The 20,625-nt window shown below is 49.1% G+C and overlaps 1 protein-coding gene across 3 annotated transcripts in view; it reads right to left on the bottom strand.

Annotated features, from left to right (window-relative positions):
• The window catches only part of Rgs12 (regulator of G protein signaling 12), a 96,330-nt gene that overhangs the window by 22,996 nt on the left and 52,709 nt on the right, over positions 1 to 20,625 (bottom strand). For all 3 annotated transcript variants that reach the window (XM_005068860.4, XM_021226465.2, XM_021226466.2), the window contains one exon: positions 17,089 to 17,110. In XM_005068860.4, the coding sequence (XP_005068917.2) occupies positions 17,089 to 17,110 (22 nt within the window). The remainder of the gene's footprint in view (positions 1 to 17,088; positions 17,111 to 20,625) is intronic.

Raw genomic sequence — 20,625 nt, 5'->3', positions numbered from 1 at the left:
CAGAATATGTCAGAGGTTTCCCAACAGCTACACAAGCAGAGTGTGACAGTCCCAGCAGAAAATTAATCAGGAAGCACAGGAAAAGGCAGGATGACGTCACCTAGTTTCACTGCATACCACTTCCATCCCCTCTGTACACCATGCCCATCCCCACTGTACACCACACCCATCCCCTCTGTAAACCACACCCATCCCCTCTGTACACCACGCCCATCCCCTCTGTACACCACGCCCATCCCCACTGTATACCACTACATCCCCACTGTACACCACGCCCATCCCCTCTGTACACCACTACATCCCCACTGTATACCACTACATCCCCACTGTACACCACGCCCATCCCCTCTGTACACCACTACATCCCCACTGTATACCACTACATCCCCACTGTACACCACGCCCATCCCCACTGTATACCACGCCCATCCCCACTGTACACCACGCCCATCCCCTCTGTACACCACACCCATCCCCTCTGTACACCACGCCCATCCCCAGTGTACACCACGCCCATCCCCTCTGTGCACCACTACATCCCCACTGTACACCACACCCATCCCCACTGTACACCACACCCATCCCCTCTGTACACCACGCCCATCCCCACTGTACACCACGCCCATCCCCACTGTATACCACGCCCATCCCCACTGTACACGACTTGCTATAGCACCATATAAGCAGGAAGATGTTTTGGAAAAAAACCAGACCCATGCTTGGAACAGAAGACAAAGTCCAGGAGCAGAGGAGGAAGAATGTGGTAGAGGTGGGGACTGAACCACATCTGAAAAAATTCAAGCTGGGTTCTAGATGTGAAATGAAATTGTAGAAAAACTGAGAAACCCACGTGAGGAGAGGCCTAGAAGGAAGCTCCCATGACATGAAGCACAGCAGCACCTGAATCCCACATGAAGTGCCCAGGCAAGAGGCTAAGGGTGACAGTCAGCATACATGGATCGAGGTTTGGTTCCTTCCACACCAAGACACCCACACAGACAGATGAGCAGAAGAAAGCATGACATGGGCATGGCTCCTTCTCTCTGCAACCTGCTTCTAGTGCAAGCTCCACACCACTCTGCCCCACGCTGCCCGTCACAGGCTTTGTACAGACAGGTGACAGCCCAGCAGACATGAGGACTTACGCATCACAGACAGTGCTTACACTTCTCGGTACATAGGAATCACACTATGCTCAGGCAGGCTTTGTCAGCTCAGGCCCCCATGGAAAGTGAGGTGCTGATGTTGCACCTCACTGCATCTTCTGCCCATGAGGTGACCATCACCAAATGAAGCAGAGTGAACACTGCAACCTCCCCCTCCAGCTTTTCCTCCTGAGGCAATGAAGTCTGAACTAAGAACTGAATAAGGACCAGAAGTCAACTCAGGGAACGCAGAAGAGTCCTCTACACCAGGATGTAAACATGCAAAGGCCCTGTGGCAGAAGATATGCAGCTCACAACTGTGATCCAACTGAGCAGCAGGAGCGCTGGCAGGCCACATGGGTACTTTGGCAATGTGACCTTCACCCCAGACAAGGGACTGGCAAAGTCTCTTGTGCTCCTCACAGTGCAGAGTGACCAAGAGGACAGGAAGGCAGAGGAGGAAGGTGGGACTGAGTCACCAAGCTACCCATAGACCATATGACCCTACAGGGAGATGAAACGTGTGCTTCTGAATTACAAGGTACTTGTAACTGCAGCACAAGCTTAGTATGAGAAATACTCACTCTGTGACAAAGGCACCCAAGTGCTGAAGGAAAAATGGCCCAGTCCTCCATGTAAGCCTGCAGACCTCCCAGCTTGCTCAAATGCATCTTGTTCCTGTCTGCCAACTCAACAAGACCGTCCCACTCCTGTAAACACGCAGGTTCCTATGTGCTCACCTTAACTACAAGGGGTCCCTAGTGCTGCAGCAGGGAGTGTTGAGTTTGTGTGGGAGTGAACCTGTGCTGTCTGAGTCAGTAAGTGAAAGATGACCAATATGCTAAACTCATTTTTATAACGTGACACAAAACAGTGACTTTCTAAGACTCACAAGTCAACATAACACTATGAACTCTAACAAAGGAGGAATTGTCGCAAATGACTGCTGGGCTGAACTCTACTGTGTCACTGAGTGTCCCACACTGTACTGTCTGCCAGGATTCCTGCCTGTGGGTCAGGCTCGCCCTTGGGTCTCTCAGGCATGGACAATGGGCTCAGAGGAAGGCAGCGCAGCACCTAAGCAGGCACAGCTCAAGTGACAATGACAGCGGTGGAGAGTGCTCACCACAGGAGATGAAGGGAAACAGGGCCCATCTCCCGGCAGCTGGACTAGAGACCCACTCCGGAGAAATCCCTGGTTAGTGAGGGGAGAGGTTCCATGCTTGCAACAAAGCACTTCCCCTAGGACAAGAGGAAGAGTCTATGCCCTGATAACACCTCCCTGGGGCTGTGGGAACAGGGGCTTGGCCTTGAGTCCAGCATAGCACAGGGACCTAGACAAAAGCAGCACAATGTTGAGGTGACACATAGCCACAGTGTGCTACGACAGGTCACACACACGCAAAGGCAATTCCTGATCCACAAGAATGCCATACAGAGTTCTTTTAAACAGAGCTCCTAGTGGATGTTTTGATCCCATCGGGGCACAGGAGGCTGGCAAAGCAAGGTGTAAAGGCAGAGTCCCCTCAGAGGCTTGGCACAGGTCGCCCCTACACGTTGAATAATAGTGCTTTTCACAGGCTACACAGACAAGTCCCCTCCCCTTTGTCATCCATTTCTGAGTTTGGAACCCCACACCATGTCCCAGCACTGCTGGTCATATAGAAAACAAAGTACCTTCAGGGTAAGCCTGACCCAGGACAGCAGGCAGCAGCTAGTGGCCAAGGAACTCCTTGTAAACACCTCTGTTCTTACACCTCGTTCAAGGTCAGGCCAGGAGGCTGCCACATGCCACGCCTGAGACTCACTGGCCTGCAGGGAGCTGTCTGCCTGGTCCTCTAATGTTAAGCACTTGAGTGAAATACAGGCTGAGTTGAAGAAGATAAGGCATGGTGGCACCCATTCACCTGCACTGCGGCTTTAGCGGGTATGTTCTAGGTGTTTGTAGTGATGTGGGTTTTCTTCTTTCAGTCAAATGCTGTCCTGGTGAGAACGTGACTCGAGTCTGTGGCAGATTTGCTGAAAGCTGGAACAGTTGCCAGCACAGCTGTAGAGATTGCTTAGAGACAGGCTGTAGGTTAGAGATGTCAGTAATTCCTTGAGACTGAACACATGGCCTCAGTCCGCTGCCAGCACACTGTATCTCTCATACAAATCATAATACTAAGTATTCCAAATGCTCAAGTCTCAACTCCAAGCCACGTGGCAGCCCATCCCAACATAAGACCCTCCCGACGCAGCAAACATACCTGAGGACTGCACACGTCAGCCTGCTCTGACACTCAAGACAAGTTGACAAACAGATGCGGGACTTTACCTGGGTAGAGCTGATAAGAGCCACTGTGGTGCCATCTAACCAAATACTTCCAACCATTCACCGTAAACCCCCCTTCTGAGTCCATACCAGGCTCAGCCTGGGTGGCCTGGGGCAGAGGCTTGGGCCACAGGTGCTGAGGACATGGCTCCTTAGCTCAGCCTTGGGGGTAGATGAATTATGGTGGAGCCTCAGGGTCCCTCACAAAGGCAACCTTCAGCCTTCCAGCACTGGCTGCTAGAGAGGCCCTAGAGCCTCACAAAGCCTCGGAGACTCATGCATAATGCACAGTCAAGTACCTGCAACAGAGGCCTGAATTATTCACATGGGCAGAGACACTGTTCTCCCAATGCTGGGGAGGAGCCACTGTGCAGCTCATCAAACGGCAGCAGGGGAGAGCACCGAGAATGCAAAGCTCCTTGTAACAGTTATGCAGTGCTGTCGTATTCCACATCATCTTGAATTTAAAATCTTAGGTCCCATAAACACGAGATCTATATTCAGTAAGAATGACTAAAACCATGGAGTCTCAAGGATGTGCACTTAAGAAACAACCATCCCGAACTCAACCAGTTCCAAAGCAAAGTCTGTAGCATACCTCAGAAAAGCCCGACGGACTGGGAGCCTGGCCGGAGGTAGGTGTGCCAGCTTTGGAAAATAAAGCCTTTCGCTGCTGCCTTCAGGAACTAAACCGGTACACAAACAGAGACGGGGGAAGGCAGAGCCCTGTGAGTTCTCCATGGTGTCTGAGGCTGGAACTTCCCCAGGTAGCACAGGTAAGGGTTAGCAGAGGCCTCCCATACTAAGGCAGAAAGTGCTACGTGTTCACTGAGCTGTGCCCATGGCTTCAGTCTCCTGGGATGGTCTCTCGCGGCTACACTGGCTTTTAGTGGGTCAGCAGCTTGCTCTCAGTGGTCTGGTACCTGTCTTCTCCACTCAGTCCTCCATCAGGTGGGCCTAATGTCCCTGTGCATCCTCCCACACACTGAACACTGATGGGAAACAGACACATACCTGCAGGCCCACTGTGTGCTTTCCCTGCTCATCCCAGAAGCTGGTCTTTGGATATCTATCACTTCCTGTCTAGCAATGGACAGCATCCTTTTCATGCCCACACTTACTCCCTCAACAAAAAGCAGCTAGCTCAGTTCTCTGGAGTTCCTATGCAGATGACACTCGCAGCAGAGTCTCACCTTCATACCTCGTTGTGCTGTGTAGTCCTGTCACCTGCTCGGTGAAGCAGCTGCCTCTCTGTGAACATGTCCCCTTCATTCCCACATATGTTCAATGAGTTCTCTCAGGGCTGGGACACAGGTCTTACCATGGACTATTACCTCAGGGTACTTTTACTCAGTACTCTAGTGTGTTTACAGGTGACTGACACATTGTCACATGACACAAGGTATAGAAGTATCTTTTTTTATTCACCCCAAACTTTTGGTTTTGGGAGCATTTTGAATTTCAGATTTCTGGACTAAGGCTATTCAGCCTGTATTCTGAGGGAAAAGAGTAACAGTGCAGAAGACCAGTGCCCTGACTACAGGATCATGCCTCAAGCTGGCATGGTGCACCCAAGAGAAAGGTCCCTGTAAGACCCGCTTCTCTGCCCAACATTCTGGCAAGCCAAGATCAGATGGCGGCCGACTTCAAACTCTCCAGCCTACCAAGGTCTCAGTGCAGAGATGGAAGGTCACCAGTGTGAACAATTTTGGCTCTGGGAGAAGCCAGGCAGAGACAGAGCCCAACATAACCTTTCTGAATCTAGGTGACATGATGTAATGATCACGTGATTCCTTATGTCTACATCTTGGCTTTCTTATGGAGAGAAAGTAACAATTGCAGGGCTTGGAGCCCAAGAACACAATAAAGATCCCAAGCTACATATCCAAGTACTGGAATTGTGCCAGAAGCTAACAGGTTTCCTGTGTCACAATATGTAGATCTGAGTTCTGTCACCATACTCCAAGAGCTGCTGGCTAAGAGTACTTCCTTCTCATTGCCAGCAGGGTAACACTCTGTATTAAGCAGTGAGGAGAGCTCAGGACAGGCCTAGCTGCTACAGACTACACAGTATAAACTTGAGGGCAGCCATTCAGCTCCTCGCCTGAGAAAACCAGGGCCAGCAGTGACAGATCCTGATAAGCAGAATGACATGCTTTGAGCCCCACAGGACCTCCTCGGAACACAGTCAAATTCTGAAGGTCCACCATGAGGGTGTGGTTCTGATGGCTTGGGATAGTGGTAAGTGTCACAGGCACCACAAACTCTGAGGTGGCATCCCAGTACCCTTCCTGCCCTGCTTGCTCCTAGGCATCAGCCAGCCAGGCTTCATAGTCTTACATGGAGTAACAACGCCAGACAGTCCTTTAAGACTGTGCTGAGATCACATGGCTATACATACTTCAAGGGCCCTGAGGGACCAAATGGGAGAAAACCAAATGCTGTCCTGAAGCTAAGACCAGACCCATCTGAGCTCAGCGGAACAAACTCAGCATGTGAAATGACAGTGTTCCAAGAGAGGAAATGCCAAGCAGATGGGCAAATGCCAAGAGCTTTCAGGGCCATAAGAGTGGGTAGAGCAGGAGCTGCCAAGGGTCAGTGTGGGAAGTGGTGGAGCGAATAGTTCCTTCATTTGTCACACTGCACTTTCAGGATTCAGTTGAGAAGCCATCAGCTGCCACCATGAGGGCCCCTGGACTATGGGAGGCTCTATGACACTCCAGGAAGGGGCAGTACCTCTTTCAAGCCCCTGATCAGATTCACACACTGGCTAGAACCAAAAGAGGGTCACATGATTTCTTAACTGGCTAATTCTTTCTCAATATAGATTTATTTCATGTTGGCAAACAAAAAATTAGTATCATAAAGACATTCTCCTTTTATGTTCATATCAATGGTCACACGTGAACCAGCCACCTGGCAACAGAACCTGGCCGAAGGAGAAGACACACACACTGCCCAGAATAAGCTCAGGGATCCAAAGGCTGGGCTCAGGAGGAAGGCTCTGGAGCCACATGCCCACATGGGAGATAGAGGCGGGGCTTCACCTGCTACACAAGCCATGTCAACACGGGTGTTCTGGCTGGGCCACGTGTAATGATGGAGCTAACTTCATAGGAAGTAGTGAGCGCCACTCCTCACTGGAGAGCCACTTAACCTTTCTATAAAACCCTGGTAATAACCACATACCCTCATCACAAGAAAGTTGTGTCAGGCACACAGTAGGCACTGAATGATGTCAACTAATAATTGGGCCATGCTAGTCCTGAACATCATGTGAAAGGATTAGCAACTCCAGCTATGTACCTGCAGTGTTAAGTCGTGATTCACAAAATACTTTCCCCTTCAAATTTTTAAATATAAATCTAAAATTTGTGTTGGTCAGTATCTAAAATCATCCCCTCCCATGAGGATCTCATCTAAGGTCCTACTTTCTCTCTGATGGACTCCATCAGTCCTGAGTGGCCAGGTGCTTTGCTTTGGGTTTGTAGATAGATGTCAACTGTGAACTGTGCATATGTAGTTTTCTCCTTTCCAGTCCTAAAGACTCTTTCTTGTCTTTTTAGTCTTGGATAAACCTAAAACCTAAAGTTGCTGAGACGCGGACATGCTAGTGTGATCCCTGGTTCTAACAGAAATGCTTCTGATTGTGGAGATAACAAGTCAAGCCAGGGCTTGACTGTCAGCTGCTACTTTGGCCTCCATGGTGTGAGTCATTTGGCCTCACTCCTTCTCTACTGTGACAGATCTGCTTGCGTGCTTGCAGTCATCTGCACTGAAAGCAAACTGAAAACATGAACTCGGTCTGCCCACAAATATACCCGAGTGTCCATAAGTATTACAAACACAGCAGAAACTCAAAACCCTAACTCACATCATGCAGAAAAGCATGGGGGCATCCAAGATTTAAATGTGAACAATAAAACAGTAATGATTTTACTTTCATGGTCTTAGGGAGGGCAGAGTAGAGTAAGACAAAATGCTACTTAAAGGGGAGATGGCCACTGAGACTGTCTTAAAAACTTTCCATCTTTAGAAGACAACACTGAGAACCAACTGCAGAAGGTTTACGGCATGCCTTCTTCAAATGCTACTACCCTTCTTTCATCTCATTACCTACAAAACACACGAACACAACTCAAAATAGAAGCTGTAATGTGTGAAGGAGAACTGTCAACACTGCTGTATTTGAACACCTGATCCCCAGTCGATGACGTGGTTTCAGGGGGAGGGGCTGCTGAACATTTGGGAGATAGAGCCAGGGCCCTGCCGGAGGAAGTACATCACCGGGGGCAGGCTGGGAGTGTTCATAGTCTTGCCTCACTTCCTGGTCACTCTCTGCTTCATCTGGCGCTCAGCTTCTTGTTCCTGCAGCCATGCCTTCTACTTGCAACCATGCCTCCCCACCACAATGGACTCTTATCTCTTTGAAACTGTAAGCTAAAACAAACTTCTACAAGCTTCCTCGGTTATGGCATTTTATCATAGCAATGGGAAGGTGGCCATTATAAGCTATCATAATTCATTCATTAAATCCAAGAATCATTTTCAGGATTTATTATTCAATTTTCTACTAATCAACTAATAACAACAAAACCCAGTCATATGAGAAAACACAAAAAGCAAGCAACAAGCACAAGCTTGTTTATTTTTGGCAGTGTCTGGGATGGAATGCAGGGCCTCAGGTTTGTTTGTCAGATACTCTATATCATCCCTGAGCAAGAGTCTGAATATTCACTGCCTCTCTCCCCACCCCACCAAAAAAAAGCCAAATGGCCACATACAAACCCTAGCAACCATGATGAACACAACAGGAAACTCTGAGTAGGCGGTTCCTTACATATTGCTGGGTGATATTCATACTGGAAAATGGAAAATGGAGAGTATATACCACATACACCAATGGCCAGGTGTCCATGCAAAGACCTGTACAGGCATGTTTTATAACATCATTGTGACAGCAGAAGTCTAAACCAGTTTAGAAGCTATCACCAGGGGCATGAGTGGACAGTGGCCATTTAACAAAGAACAGGGCACGGTAGCCAGAGTGAATGGTAACTGGCCCACAAGGCCTGAAAGCTCATGTTCACAGAAAGTAGTCACATACCAGAGAGCACACATGGCAGCATTAGTTCAAGTGGGTGTAGCAGCCAACCTGTCCTCAGTGGGGAACTGGTGATGTTCTCTCTCTTGCTGATGGTGTGTGTGTGCATTCAGTGTCTAAGTTACTTTTCAACAAAGAAGTTTTCATTACTTGAAAAGTTGTGACTAAAACTCACCTCAAGTGTCTAGAGCTGTGAACTGTGAGAAGTGCCTTCTAGACATGTTTCCCCAACACAAGGTAATTTTACATAAGGGAGTGAGTGCTCTAACTGGACTTCTGTTGTTGGCAATCTTTCTCAGATGCTGTTTATATGTTCAAGTTTGGCAATTCAAACAAATGGAGAGGGAAGTAGTCTCCAAAAGAAAAGTGGCTGCTATGTTGGGCACAAATGGCCTATGTGTGACCAGGTTGGGGTGGAGACAACAAAACAGGGACTGTGCATGTGTTTTCATTTTTAACAGATCACATGGTAGGGATGAGACATCAGTCCAGAGTAGAGGTGGCAGGGGCAATGTGTCCTGGGAGCTAGGCAGAGGCTCAAAGGATGATGCCCTGAGAATGTGTGCTTTCCTCCTCCAGTGCCAGCCATTCCCCAGTGTGTTGTAAAGATCCTGGCATCAATCCTATTACTTCTATTAATGTCAACTAACTTGAAAGGATGCCTTTTTAAAGACAGGAAAGCCATCATTAGGTCATGAGCCTTAGGTTTTGTTTTAAAACATTTACATAAAAGCCTTCCTTCCCAGAGGATGTGGCAAATTGTCCCAGAGATATGCTGGCTGGCCCCAATCCCTTCTTTTCAAGGCTCACCAAAAAGTTCATGTTTCTCAACCAGCATTGCCACCTATGTCTCAAACCCTGGCAGGTGAAGTCAATGGATAAGAAATAAGCACATGGCAGTGCCACCTAGCTGACCTCCATCATGTTCAAAGCTGGTAAGGGACCTCAGAGAACTCCCATATCCTGTCCACACCCCTGCTCAGGTCCTGAGAACAAATGGTGGTTCAGACTCCCACCAGCCTGTAGCATGGTGGGAACGGTCCTCCTCAGCAGACTTGAGACCTTGCAGGCCCCTGCCCTCTGTGTCTGGATCCAAAATGCAGAGAGACCACACAGCACCTGAGTTACAACTGCCACTCACTGAGGTGAGGGCTGAAAACACCGGAACCTGTGGGCTAAGTGTTGCTATTTAGGCATGCAGCACCACAACCTTTCCCTTATCTAAGGACACCCTTGAGTGTCACACCACATGGTGCCAGGCAGACTGAGAGCCCACCAAGGTGAGCCCAAATATTCTACAGTGTGCAGAACACTTTCAGGAGCCCCACACTGCTCCCCGGAGAGCTGGGTACAACAAGAAGCACCAGGGTGTGGCTGGAACAGTGACATCTCAGAAGACGGGTTCTCATGTGGTCAGGGCCATGACCACTTCATCGTGATGCTCTGACTTTCCATGACTGAATGCTTTGTAAAGGCAGACAAAGTAACGGATAGGTGGGCAGGCAAGGCTTGCTGATTCCAGAGTGAGGCATCAGCTCTGAATGAAAGAGGAACTGATTGCTTCCCACGCCTGTAACATGTGGGATACAGGATACTCCAGGCATACTGCGGGTGAGACCTGGAGCTTCATGATTCTAAGGGCAGTGTTAATCCTGTGGGATGAAAAAGCATGGGAGCTCTTTGTATGGAGCTCAGATTTTATTTCGAATTTTCTAAATCATGTTTCACAACAAGGACGTGAAAGCACTGCAACCACGGGATGTTGGTGGTGATGGGCTGGCTGCGACTGGAACCCTACTACCACTTAGCAATAGAAAATTAAAGTAAATGTGCGCAGCAACGATCCTGGGAAGCTGGACCACTGTCACTCCTGACGGGAAAGCCATCAAGGAGGTGTGTGCTTAGATCACCCCATTTACCAGGAGGCATGCTGGGAACTACCGCAGAAGAGGGTCTTCACAAGTGACACTTCATTGAGCTGAAGAGACTGATCAGAACTACAGAAAACTACGGAGCTGCAACACTGAGCTCAGACACAACTGGTGGAGAGGAAGGTGAGGACCACTCAGGACATCTCACCACTGTAGGCAGCGCATGCTCAAATGAGGCCCCAGGAGGTTGCAAGGACTGGTTTGGAGCTATAGGATGAAGGCTGCCAGCCCTTGCGCAAGTATGGGGAAGTTCCAGATCCAACCAGTTCTGGTAGGAATCATGGAGGGACTCCATCAAGCTATGAACAGAAAGACTCTTTCAGGAGGGGTATCCTTCACACGCCAAGTCTGGAAAACACCTTGGCCAAATGACAACGGAACTGCTGCTGCGGAGCACCAAGGAACTAACTCCGGGGCAACTGCCCTCCGTGCCCCACCACATCTCTTAGCAACATTTCCAGCAAGTGCCACACTGGTCCAGAGACACGGTCCCCTTGTTATGCTGCTCTGTGTCATTCCTTCCTACTCATTCCCGCGAAGATCCTCATACGTGTCCACTTAGGACATTCATGGTTTTTTCCTGTTACCCAGCTCTCCAGCCAAAAGCTCGATGGTGTAAGTGGAATGTCAGGGAGGACAGCACCCCTCCACAGCTCTTTATCAAGGTGTAGAAGAGCACAGGCCCAAGGCATGTATTGCAAAAGCTTTTGCAAGTGAGAATACTATGTCAACTCCTCCGAAACGGAGTGTTGGGACATACACAGGAAGCCCCTGGGTATCACCTCCCCGACTGTACCCTCCTGGTCTCAGAGCCAGACTCATGCTGATCCTCTACCTCAGACCCCCACACAAGGCTCAGTTCCGCCGAGTCCTGTTCTCTAAGAATCTAATGATTGCATTCCCTGGTTAGGGAGGGTGCACAGCTGCCTCAGGTGGGCCTCTGAAGACAGAGGGGAACCAAGAGGACCTCACTCCCACTCTAGTGCTCTAGAGACAAGTTCTGAAACCAACACACCCAAGGTTCCCACAAGTAGGAGGGGGGAGGAGGGAAGGTGAGAGGAAGGGAGGGGAGGGAGGAGTCACTGGCTTTATTACTTTTGAACTTTGCTTGAAAAAAAATTCACAACATAGTTACTAATAAAAACTCCTTCCAAATGTCTTGTAAAACCAGAAAGAAATGAGTGTGTTGGGAGGCATCTTGGCAGAAACCAAGTCTGCCTGCTTTCCCAACAGTCTACAGTCTGTTTGAGTTTTAAGTCCAAAAAAAAGCTGTAAAAAATGTGAACTACTGAGCCAAATAAAAGGCTCTGATGAAAACACCTGCTCTCACCCCACATGCTACAAATTAACATCCCATTCCCACTAGTTAGTGAGCAGTTTTGAAAAGTACAAGATTAGGCTGTGGTGCCATGAACCACCGAGTCATGCTGCACAGTAGCCAAGGTTCCACCGAGGCTCCCTTCACATCCCTCATCTCTTGTGATTTTATAGACAGTGGATTTGCCTGCCAAGAATCTTCATAATTGCAATGCTCCATATGTTGAAAGTGAGTATGACCTAACTCCGAATCCTTGTGGCAACAACAGCGGACCCTTCATCACTGAGCAGCATCTGCACCTGCATCAGCTCAGCATACCTGTGATGTGGACCACTCCACTGCACTACAGACAGAAGATGCTATCAGGCTGGAGCAAAGCCAAAGTTACCAGACAGGAAGGGAAGATGGCTGGCCTGTGGGCAGCCCTGGGCAGACCCCTAGTCTTTACCCCACACCTGAGGGTGAGGATGAACAGTTAAGAAGTATCAGGGAGTGAGGAACAACAGGCAGGAGCACGTGGTCATTCCCAGAACATCCAAAGGTAAGGATAAGTTTTTCACAGTTGTTTGAGAGGTGAGGCAGCCCTCCAGATGGCAGAGTTGGAAACTGTAAAAACCAAAACTAACAGGAATGAGAAGACTGAGAGAGCCTAGCAGCCTCCTCAGGGAGGACCTGGCTGGGTTTCACAAGGAGGGAGGCTAAGTAGACCTGGCCAAGCCCACACGCACCTAGCACAGGTCAGAGGCAAAAACATGAAACCAAGGTGCCTCCACCGCTCTCAGCAGGCAATGCTAGTCCTCGTCAAATCTGCTCAAGTCTCCAGGACAGAGTCTGGGGAGTGGCCTAGGCTCCCAGAACCCAGTCTAGTGTCCAGATCAGCCTAGCCAAGCACCCAGGCTAGCCTAGAGTCTAGACACATACCAAGTACAGACAAGTACTTAGCCCAGCCTAGCCCAGTGTCAAGTACCCAGAGCCCCGCACCCATGGAGCACAGCAGGCCAAGAATATAGCTCTTGGCCTGATATACTCTTCCCTCAAGTGCCACTGAGAATCCCACCACAAAGCAAACCTACTGTCATGCACATGACGGTCACACAGCTGGGGACACTCACTGACTCTCTGTCTACTCTGCACTGGGGCAGAGGGGCAGAGAAGAGGCCACTCATGTCCATCCTTCAGATAAGAAAGGATAAAAGCAGGCCTAGCAGCCTGGAGAAGAAGGCAAAGACAGACTCAGAGTGCCCTCTGGAGTTTAGCCAGGTGGGGGTGCAATGGACGGAGTCACCGCCTGCCATTCAACCAGGCATTTTCCATCTGTGGTCCAGGATAGGACAGCTACTTGACTGATTTTAAGAACATTTTGCTGCAGAAAACACTTTAAAGTTTTTAAAAGCCACTGCCTTAACCCAGCCTTCCAATGCCTGTATTAATGTCACTGAAGATCATTGGGACCCAGATCCCATGATTCTGTCACCAAGCTTTCTCACGCCAGTCACTGGCAGGAAAGAACAGAACACCACACAGAGAAGGGGCAGGTGAGGCGGGTGGACAGGAGCTGAATGACACCAGGGAGAGCACGGGGAGACTGAGAGACCTGGGGAACTGGAGAAGCACTGCAGAGTCACTGGAGCTAGTCTGGGGCAACATACACTACAGCACTGTTCAAACTGGGTCCAAGTTCTGTATGGGCAGGCCACAGCTACTGTCCTGAGAGAAACTGCAGAGGACAAGCACAGCGTGGGGGGGGGGTGTTGAACAGCATAGAGAGCTTAGGAAAGGTGTTACACAGATCCCAAAGTCACGTCCACCACTGACTTCACACTGCTACAGTCTGATTATGCCAGGATGCAGCATGCGGACAGTCCTAACTTTGGAGGAGTTGGTTCTCTTCCTGTACCACATGGTTCCAGGAACAAAATTCGGGTTATTAGGATTGTCTGGCAAATGCCTTTACCCACTATAAACCATCATGCAGCCCTTCTCTGGCATAAGTCAAAGAGTGCTGTCCTTACAAGGACCCTGAAAGCTAAAAGAAGCTTGTATGTGTGTCTCTTAGTGAGGAGCAGGTAGAACCAGAGGCTGGGGGATCCTTCCATAGAAGGGAAAGGTTCTGACTCGGACCCAGGCAAGAAAGAGATCATAGCTGACTACTGCCTGTGTGACAAGAGCACTTCGTTTGTCCTGTATTGCTTTCTCATACCTATCACAGACTCCTCTCTCTTTTAAGTTCTGTAAACGATCTGCTCCCAGGGACTTGCGAGCTGTCTGTATGCTAAAACTGCAGTAATAATGTCTCTAATGATCTGCCTGCTGTCGGTTTACTTCCCACACTAGAGCTGCTGAACCCTTAGAGGACAGGCACCCTAAATGTCCCCGTGCAGCACAAGGTGGTGAACCCTCTGGTGGGAGGGGAGACCCTGGCACAGCTGCTAGTATGAAGTTAAAGAGCACGGAGGAGGCATCCTGGGAACACAGAGGTAGTGCAGAGGGAGATCACTGCAGGAGCACAGAGGTGGAGCACTATGGAGCACAGAGGTGGAGCACTATGGAGCACAGAGGTGGAGCACTATAGGAGCACAGAGGTGGAGCACTATAGGAGCACAGAGGTGGAGCACTATAGGAGCACAGAGGTGGAGCACTATAGGAGCACAGAGGTGGAGCACTATAGGAGCACAAAGGTGGAGCACTATAGGAGCACAGAGGTGGAGTACTGTGGAGCACAGAGGTGGAGCACTATAGGAGCACAGAGGTGGAGCACTATAGGAGCACAGAGGTGGAGCACTATGGAGCAAGGCATCACAGATGTCAATGTGAAAGCCAAGCCTGTATCTGAGGTGGAAAACTCCTTTCAGTTCCAGCATCAACAGTGGGACTCTCGTATTTATAGCCCCTCCCCTCTCCTATCCCTCCCTCCCTCTCTGTCACTCCTCCCTTCTTCCCTTCTCCATCCCTGAAGCTGAGGTAAAACCGCTGGCTCAAGCATGCTAGGTAAGGACTCTAACCATGAGCTACACCCCAGCCCATACTTGGTTTACACATTTTCAAACTTCCAGGTTAACCTGGTTTTCTGTTTGGACAAGTTTTCAACAAGAGGATCATCAGGAAGTCTCTGGATGCTAAGGAATCTCCTTCTCTGGACAGCATCTGCTGTCCTAGGGACAGTGTGCCCTCCCCAGAAGGCTAAGCGCAGGCTACGGGGCAGTGGTGGCCTGGAGCCCTTTCTTGCTGAGCAAGTGAAAAGCACACTCTGAGCAAAATCATAAGTGGCAATCGCCCAACTTCCTTAAAACAGCACGAAATGACATGGTAGGAACATACGTTACCAAATGTTACATATGGTCTGGAATGACAGCAGAGTTACGTTATGTCAAGGACATGGTTAGCTGGATGTGGGACACTTCTGAAGGGTATGAGATTTCCTAAAACCGTAGCTCAGGCTGGATGAGGATTGAGCTGGCCCCTCACCTCTGTGTATACTTGGAGCACATTTTTCCTACAGAAGCAATGGTTGCTGCGGTTCCTAGGCTCCACGTGGGAACCTGTCTATACTAACCAAGTCGATAAAATATCTATCTGTGGGAACATTCGAGCTCTGGGGAGCCCTTCTCCACAGGTACCTTGGCATAGCATGGGGGAACAGGAAAGTGCTCCTGGGGCCTGAGGGAAATGGAAGGTCTTAGCTGGATCAGTAGGCTGAAGGACAGGGTCCTTCTCCAGGCCTGAGCCCCAGGGACCTCAACTGGGGTGAAACTAACTTCAGTATCTATGTAACCAGGTGCATAGCACTGGCCTCCTGGAACTAACACACAGACTGAGCCCAACAGCCTCTTCATTTTAATCTCATAATCAGAAAAGAAACCAAAAGTAGAAAAACAATAAAAGCATGAAAAAAATAAAATATATCCAGCCGTCTAGCACAGTTGTTGAAAGTCCCTGCCTCCTGCCATAGCAGGCCTCACACAAGAACAGAACACAGCTCTGTGGCCCTGGCGTCTGAGATGGAGGAGGAGGGGACAGGGAGTGTAAAGCCCCCAGCGACAGGGGAATCACCTGGCCAGGACACCACTTCCTCAGAAAGGCCCAGTGGGGGCTGGGAGCCAGGGGGTTCCCATTCTTGGAAAGGAACCTTCTGAAACCTATGGGACAACTTGTGATACTGGGGCTGGGGAGGGCTGGCTTCCCCAACTCCTAACAACAGGGAAGAACTTTGGAAGGTCAATAAAATATTATGTATTATTAAACTGATAGATTATAGAAACCTCTCAAGTATGTAAATTTCCCACAAGAATAAATGTCCTCTGCCAGAAAAGAGAAGCTGGCACTGAGGCTGTGAACCTGTATTTGTAGACCAGGCTTGGCTGCACGTGTGTCCTACTTCTTTTCTTGTTTTAAGGAGGCTTTTCCTGCTCCTGGCTTAAGACTGATTAAATGACACGATCATTATTGTACATAACACAGGAAATATAAGCCCCTTTATTCTAAAATGTAGGCTTCTAACACTGGTGCTCAGGCTCCCTGTGGTCTGCATTCCCGCATGAACAGGTTTGTAATTCAAACTGTATTCCCCTGCACTCCCCCATTCTGTGACTGCCACAGAGCTACTAAGGCCAGAGCTCTGCCTGCAATTCCTGTGGGACAAGGAACCCAGCCTGAGGAGAGACGACAAAAGTTTCTACAAATGATACCAAGTTCTCTGTCATGCTAAGAATACAATGTGCATGAGGAATGTCTAGATGAAACCCTCCAAATAGTTTTAGGCAGGTTTTTTTTTTAACACTGAATAAAAACCAGGGATTATGTTAGAGAAATGGAGTGAAACCTGGCTAGGGTTTTTCTTCCTGGTCAGTCCCACTAAAATGTTTTAGAGACAGAAGAAAGGTTTTGATTTTTCTTCATCCCACACTCTCATCTACTACAATTTCCTTAAGGAAACTTCCAGAATGACTCAAATTTAGCAAGTGCTTTGAGAGCTGAACTTGCTCGTTTGGAAGCTGGATGTACAAGGGATCGGCAAGCATGTTTTTGCTTGTTGATCACAGGCATGCAGGAGCATGAACTGCAGCCCAGCACACTGCCAATGCCGGCTATCACGGAGTTTCTATTGCCATGTTAGTCAAACACATGCTAAACCACCGGGAAGCTACCCCAGCCCAACTCCAACTGAGACCTTCCCACAAGGGAAAGGCAGGGAAAACATCTTTCCTGAGTACATCAAATGGCAAATATAATTTCATAATTTGAAAATGGCAATAAAAATAATAAAATATGTGACTTACCACCATCAGACACAGTTGCAGACTGAAAAAAAAGAGAGAGAGACATGAGTTAATTAATTACATCTCATGACAAGATTCAGGGAACAGCACTTCACTTCCTCCATCGAGAACACAACCCAATGTCCCGGGAGACTCCCAGCTACCCAGGTAGACTCTGAGAAGCAGACAGTGAGTCAAGCCTTGGGGCTCCAACTCCGCCCCAGCTGGTGACTCCCTGTAAGAGGAAGTTGCCGTCATTTTCACTTGAAAAGAACAAATCCCAGCATGTCTGACATCACAGTCTTATTAACAGCCCTTGTGATACCAGCTTAAGACTGACACCCCAGTGAGGGCACCCTGCAGGGCAGGGGCTTGCCAGTACCAGACAGCGTTCAGTTCAGGTCTGTGTACCCACCAGTATGTGCCCTCCACCCCAGAGTGGGACCTGGAGTGTGAGAAAGCAGGACAGAAAGTGCCTGTGTCCCTAACCACACACCCCAAAGTAGGAGAAGAGGAGAAGAGTGGCCACTACAGATCTGGGGAAAGGCCTGGAGTGGGGTGGGGTGGGGTGTGTGTGTGTGTGTGTGTGTGTATGTGTGTGTGTGTGTGTGTGTGTGTGTGTGTGTGTGTGTGTGTGTGTGTGTTGGGGGGAGGATGCTAAGAACTACTAGGCAGAAAGGCTGATCCTCCAGGAATAATTCTCTGAGGGAGCCTGGCCTGGCCTGATGTGGACACTTCTATTGGTCGGTCAGTCAGGTGGTAAGTGGTCCAAGATAGTGTCAGCAGGGAAAGGGAACTAGACAAGAAGGCAGGCATCCCAGAGGCAGCAGGGAGACCAGCTGGTGAAGGTGGAGCATGGAAGAGCCATTGTAGCCTGTGGTTAGTATCCTGGCCACAGTATGGTTCCTCTCCAAGAGCAGGCAGGACAGCAGAGCGCCAGGGTGGCTCAGAAAAGACACATGACACATAGCAGGCCCAGCACCACTACTTTCATGTCTACAGTATGCCAACACATCAGAAAACCTCCCCTCCTGTGGCCTGGGCTATAGCTAGCCCTATAGAAAGCTTCCTGGTCCCACATCCCCAGGCTCCTACCATTTTGTCTCCCCAGGGTTCTACCAGTTTTGCTATAGCACTCAGCTCTTAGCTGAATAGGACTTCTAAGGTGCAGGCAGTCAGAGGACAGACAGCAAGTGAGCACAGCCTGGCTCATAATCAGATCTGGGTCTCCCCCAAGCATGTGGTAAGACCCATCCAGTAAAACAATCTACTCAGGTGGTATCCAACAGATACCCCAGTGGCAGCCAACAGGAACACCTAGAACCAATGGTCATAAGGCACTATCCACTTTCGCCAAGTAAGTCAAAGGACATATGAAACACAACCCACCAGGCCACCTGGATTTAGGCACTTCATATCTTACTCTTTACCCCACATCCAGGCCTACTAGGCAGCCAGCTAGTGTTATCCACCCTGGCAGATACTGAGGGCCCCCATCACTATCCTGCTATGATATATCATGAAGGACTCGACGGGTCCACCTTGATGGCTAGCCTCCACTTATGACCAAGAGACTGTCATGGCACATAGAAAGAAGTCACTTCTTACTGTGACTGCTATAACCTGTGATGGGTTTGAACCCATAAAAACCCAGGTCTAGGGAATTCAGGTTTCCTTGCCATCAAGAGGGTACATCCAACTACTTCTTAATTTATGTATGTGGTTATTTCACCTGCCTGTATGGCTATCACCACATGTGTGCCTCAGAGGCCAAAAGAAGGCATCAGATTGTTTGTAATCCTACTGTTACAAATTCCAGAGTCCTCAATTGTGAGCTTCCATGTGGATGCTGGACATTGAACCCATGTCCTCTGGAAGAGCAGCCAGTGCTCTTAACTGCTGAGCCACCTCTCCAGACACGTAGCTACTTAACTGTCACCTTGTTGGACATCTACAAGCAGTATGAGACTATCCTGTATGCTGGTCTCCTTTACAGGTTGGATTTTCCATGCTGTGGCAAATCATCTGCCACCTCAGTATGAGGCTGAGAGGCCCTGAGCCAGCTCTTCCTGGGGACTGTAAGGACGATCCCTGCTGTTGTGCACATTCAGAAATCCTGTCAGTCTTGTACAAACCTCAACAAGGTGTCACCTTGTGTCACTCAAGACAAACAGAAGGCCCTCTAATCATAGCAGACTGGACACAGATACAAGGAAATTTCAACGTACGGTAGAATCCACAGTAAGGGAAGCATAGAGGCCTAGGAACAGGGGCTTGGAAGTCAAAGACAGGCAGTGAGAAGATGGGCTTCAAGGACTGATGCCCCTGAGGAAAAGGTCAGTGCGAATGAGCACAGCACTGTATCTATCGACAAGGCACTGAGCCAAGTTCAAGAGACACCTTTCTGAAAAGGTAAACTTCCAATTTTTAAAACAGTCTTAAATTTATAGGGAAGTCAGTACAGAGATGGGTTCTTTTTAACACCCTACTGTTACAAATTCCAGAGTCCTCGAGGAAGAGAAGACAGACAGGGGATCAAGACCAGTAAGTAACAGCCATGGCCACTACTGAGGCAGCCCTGGGCAAGCCTGGCTACAGTACTGTTACCCACTCTGTCTCATCTGAGATGCTCCACTCACTTGGCACAGTCCTCAAGGAGGCTTTCTGGGCAGGCACAGGGCATAATACTCTGGAAAGAAGCACTATGACTCCACCTTCAGGAGCTACCATATGTGCAACACCAGAGCACAAACTCTGCCATACCCCAGGGAGGCCCACACAGGCCAGAGTCAGGAGAAGCATGAGCCAGATGGCTCAGCAGGTAAGAGCACTGGCAGCTCTTCCAGAGGACCTGAGTTAAATGCACAGCACCCACAGGGTAGTTCACAATCCTCTGTAACTACAGTTCCAGGGGATCCGGAGCTCTCTTCCAACCTCCACATGCAAAAAGCATGCACATGTCACACAGGCATTCAATTAGACAAAATACTCATACACATAAAATTAAAATAACCAAATCATTCTTTTACAGGAGTCATAGAAACATCAGCAATTTCACATACTAGAAAAGTCTTGACAGAATGACAGTCAAGAAACCATCAAGAAATGAATGATGTCATCAGAAGAGGGATGGGGAGCAGTGGTCGGGATGAGGAGGCACAGGAAATGGGAAGAGGCAGGAGCCCCCAAATCGTTCCCCTTTTTCTTGGGGATTCATAACAGTTCCAAAGGATGTGTCTCAATGGTAAACCAATCACCTGCAGTTCAACGTGACCTTTTACATTGTGACTTCCAGAACATTCATCTCCTAGGGCAGTAGAGGGATGGAGCATTCATAACATGGGCTCAGCATAGCAGTCATACTGTGCTGCCAGCCCAATTGGGCTGGCCTGTGTTCCTGAAGGAGGGAGAGCAGGAGGAGCCAGAATAACCAGAGGTGTATCTCATGCTCCTGAGGGCATGGGAAGGAGGACACTGTGGGCTAACTGTGAGTACAGTCACCTGTGGTGAGAAACTGAACACAAGTCATCAGTGCCACTGCAAACAATGCAAGAGGCT

The sequence above is a fragment of the Mesocricetus auratus genome, unplaced genomic scaffold, assembly GCF_017639785.1.
Source record: "Mesocricetus auratus isolate SY011 unplaced genomic scaffold, BCM_Maur_2.0 Super-Scaffold_100006, whole genome shotgun sequence".
NCBI lineage: Eukaryota > Metazoa > Chordata > Mammalia > Rodentia > Cricetidae > Mesocricetus > Mesocricetus auratus.
This window is presented reverse-complemented; position numbering and strand designations above follow the sequence as displayed.